General features: G+C 52.8%; 1 protein-coding gene across 1 annotated transcript in view; it reads right to left on the bottom strand.

Annotated features, from left to right (window-relative positions):
* ankrd63 (ankyrin repeat domain 63) overlaps window positions 1–1,980 on the bottom strand; it is a 2,213-nt gene extending 233 nt beyond the window's left edge. The window contains exon 1 of the mRNA XM_030357249.1: window positions 1–1,980. This exon is cut by the window's left edge and continues 233 nt beyond it. Within this exon, the coding sequence (XP_030213109.1) occupies window positions 244–1,875 (1,632 nt within the window). The 5' untranslated portion in view covers window positions 1,876–1,980 and the 3' untranslated portion in view covers window positions 1–243.
* Between the last annotated feature and the right edge of the window lie 2,070 nt (window positions 1,981–4,050).

Genomic DNA, 4,050 nt, shown 5'->3' with positions numbered 1-4,050 from the left:
GAGAATATAGCGAGGTTAATGTAAAGTGTTCATCACTGCCGTTACGATATATTCTGTAAAAATATCTATAGTAGAGGAGTGTAGTACATGAAAGCAATCAGCAGGTAATAATAGCAATTACTTAACCAATCAATGCAATACATTATCCATTATTTTCTAGGTGCATTAGAATAAAAAAACACAATGACATCCGTGGTAGTAAACCTAACCTGCTGCTCCACAGTCTCCCACACACACACTCTCCTAGCCCAGCGTGGCCTGGGAGCAGGAGCTGCTGTCAAACTCGCACCGCACCCCGCTGATACTGTCCACGCTGGGCTGGCTGTTCACCTGCTGGTGCGACAACGGGAACGTCTCCGAGCGGGATATCCGGCCCCGGCTGTGCGTGGAGGAGGCGGAGGAGGAGTTGGCCGAGGAGCAGTCTATCACCATCCTCATGAAGTCCGGGGCGGTGAACCGCCTCAGCAGCCTGGTCCCGAGCCCCGTCAGGCCCGCCGCGTGCCCGTGCTCCGACGCCTTCCGGGGGTCCCCCGTCTCCCCTCTGATGAAGAGCAGCTTGTTCCTGCTGCCGATGGCGGGGATGCTTCCCCTCTTGAGCTGCTGTTCCCCCCTCCAGCCCGGGCAGGAAGCCAGCTGGTCGCAGGCCCGCTCCTTCGGTGACCCGCCGGACAGCTGATCAGCGGGGGTCTTCCCGCTCAGCTGTGCTTTCACCAGCGTGTTGGTTTTTTCGCCGTCGGCCGCCAGACTGCGGCGGTGGCCCTGACACTCCATCTTGTCCAGGAGGGATCGCTCGTCCTGCAGCGAGGCCCTCTTCAGCCTGCTGGCAGACAAGCTGCCGTCCCGCACCTCTCCCTGGTAGGACTGCTTCCTGCCGCTCAGGAGGTCCGAGTTAAACGACTTTGCCTTGCCCCAGAGGGGGAAGGCCTCCAGGGTCCCTCGCAGGGGGCCGCGTTTGACATCCGTCTGGCTCGGAGTTGGCGCGGAGTTCACTGTTGTTGCGCCTCTCAGGTCTCTCAGCTGGCAGTTGTGGAGCTGCTTGGCGGTTGACAGCACGCTGTTATCTGGGTGAGGGGGAGCGGGGTGCTGGAGGCGCTGGTGGCTGTCCTCCGGCGGCTGGCCGGCGGGGCAGCTGAAGCGGTTCCACAGGCCCATGGCGTCCGCCGCCCTCAGCTGTCGGTGGAACACCCCCGGGAGCTGACGCTGCTGCTCAGTGTTGCCGAGCTGCTTGGAGAAGCGCTCCAGGATGTGGCGGGGGAGCCGGCTGGGCGGGTGTCCCTCCCCGGGCGACACGGAGGAACACCCGGTGTCGGCGGCGGGGTCCTCGGCCCCGGCGGCCCGGCTCCTGCAGGGGAAGCTGAGGATCTGGACGCACTGGTTGTGGCCGAAGAAGCCGGCCACCTGCAGGGCCGAGTGGCCGGCGCAGTTGGTGCGGTCCAGCTTGAAGCCCAGCCTCTTGAAGGCCCGCACCAGGAACTCCAGCACGGCGGCGTGGCCCGAGAAGGCGGCGTACATCAGGGCGTTGTTGCCCCAGGCGTCCGCCACGTCGGGGTCGGCGTTGAACTGCACCAGCAGCTTCACGGCCTCCAGGTGGCCCAGCTCGCAGGCGTGGCTCAGCCCGGTGCGGCCGTCCTCGTCCTGGAGGTTGACCTCGGCGCCCTTCTCCAGCAGCAGCCGGGCGAACTTGGCGCGGGCCCCGGGCTCCGGCAGCCGCACGGCGAACATGAGCGGGGTCCGGCCGCTCTCCGTCTTGGAGTTGATGATGCGTCCGTCCAGCGCGTCCAGGATGAAGCGCGCCAGGTGCACCTTGCCGCCGTGCATGGCGTCCAGGAAGGTCTTGGTGCCGGAGCCCTGCCGCAGGTCTTTGGGTCGCATCATGCCGCTACTCTCAGAGGGAACGGCCGGAGCGGACTGGGGGGGGGGGGGCGATGAGTCTGAGTCCGCCGGGATAGAGAGCGCGAGAGCGCGCGATAGAGTGAGAGAGAGAGAGAGAGAGAGAGAGAGAGAGAGAGAGAGAGAGAGCGAGAGCGAGAGAGCGTGGTGGTGGAAGAAGAGGCAGAGAGAGAGAGAGTGTCTCTGATGGCAGCAAGTGGGTTTACCTCGGAGTGAGTGTGTGGCGAGAAGCCGCCTGTGTTTTATACCTCCCCTCTCCACATGCCCTCCCCACGTTACCTAGGAAACAGTCATCCGAGGACCATTATGCAGCGACAGCATCCATTCAGCCCAAGCACTCGGTGCCTGGAGAGAAATATATGCTAGTTGAACTGAAAAATCAGTCAAGGAGAACGCCATGTGTCTCAGAGGTTAGAACTGCTAACACCGGCTCACTTATGAGCAGTTTTTTAAGATTTTTTGGAAAAAAACAACATATTTCTATTTGTCTAGGATGATAAAAAAAAATACAGCACCTCTCCGTTCATTGAAGAAGTGATTATTTGAGCCGTGTTCGGGACTATTTGGGCAATGGGCATGCCTGGCGGAGTAAAGGTTTAAAGAGCCACTGCGTGTAGCTTTGAAGTCCAACCGTATTAGAGGCGTAACAAAAGAGAGAGAAAATTAACATTTCTCTTTCTCTCTGTCTCTCTTATTTGGGTCTCATTCACTCTGCAAATGTTTTGGCCATGTTACCAGTAATTCATTCATTCATTCCAGAATAATCAAACATGCATGTGTTTTGCTAGTATGATGTTATTATTTCTGTTATTATCATTCAATTTTCAAGGTTTAATAAGGATTAAAATAGTAGCCATTCGGGTAGAAAGGTTATTATTGGTTATTTAAAAATCTGTAGAAGGTCATTATACTTATCTCAAGTGTAAAATCATTATAAAATCAAAACAAAACCAGCACCAAGGTTATCATGTTGTCGTTCCTTGTTTTGTTTAATATGCTCTTTATGACATCATTGTTTGTATCTTTTCTTTTAAATCTAATATCAATTGAATTCATCAAGTTAATATTGTTGAGTTCATATATTAACTTATTTAAGAGAGAGAGAGAGAGAGAGAGAGAGAGAGAGAGAGAGAGAGAGAGAGAGAGAGAGAGAGAGAGAGAGAGAGAGGAAAGATGGGAGAGGAAGGGAAGAAAGAGTTGCCATGCAGCCTGGTGAGAGAGAGCTGCATGCAACTTTGTTATAGATTCAATTGAACTCATGGGTATTGCAGTTGTAACCTCCTAGGGGTTTGATCACGTGTAAGCTTCATGGATGGCTCTCCTCAGGAAAAGGATACATCTGCACCACAGATGTATCGTGGCCTGCAGAGATAGATTCCTCATTTCTCAAACTCACGCCACAATTGAAATTGCTGATGTTTTCCCCCCAAGGGTAACCTCAACCTCCAAGTGCTGTGAGTTTCCCCTTGTACTTAAACTGTAGCTATTGGGAAAAAACGTGCCAAGTCAAGACAAAAGACCAATTCGTTTGATAAAACACCTTAATGTACCCATCTAGATATGGTGTTTTGATGATTATGTTAGCGAATATTTTGATTTTGCTAGGCTTCAGTCTTAATGATGACATTGTTTTTTTCTCTGCCCATGGTAATAACGAAGCTAAACTCCTCCACTAATTAGCACAAAACATGCTTTCCATACCAAAGAGGCTGCGGAGGTGACGCAACCGCCCCGCCTCCATCATACCCTCATCTCACATTCATGAGATTCACTAGATTTCTGCGAGAGATAATTAAGCTTAAATCGAGGGTGCGGGTTCGATTGGACTAACTGAACTCCCTCGTATATGTTTTTTCGTTGAATATAAAAGAGCTATCCTAGTCAAATGTCACCGAGATAAGAACATCTAAACTCATTTTTATCCCTGAGATATATTTTTCTTTCACTTCGGCTATTCTTGGGTTTCTCAGGGACCGTTTTTGTCCGATGATTGGGCTTTGTCGTCTGTTCCCACCAGGAGGATGAGGAGGGCCTTTTAGCGTTTTCAGCTTGCGTCGGCTATTTCAGGGCCTTGTTCATCCAGAAATAGATTGAACCAGCTTTTACAGAACCCTTCGCAGGGTGTCCAGGGGCTATACTGGAGTTATTGTGTTTGTGCCA

This window comes from Gadus morhua, chromosome 5 (genome assembly GCF_902167405.1).
Source record: "Gadus morhua chromosome 5, gadMor3.0, whole genome shotgun sequence".
Lineage (NCBI taxonomy): Eukaryota > Metazoa > Chordata > Actinopteri > Gadiformes > Gadidae > Gadus > Gadus morhua.
This window is presented reverse-complemented; position numbering and strand designations above follow the sequence as displayed.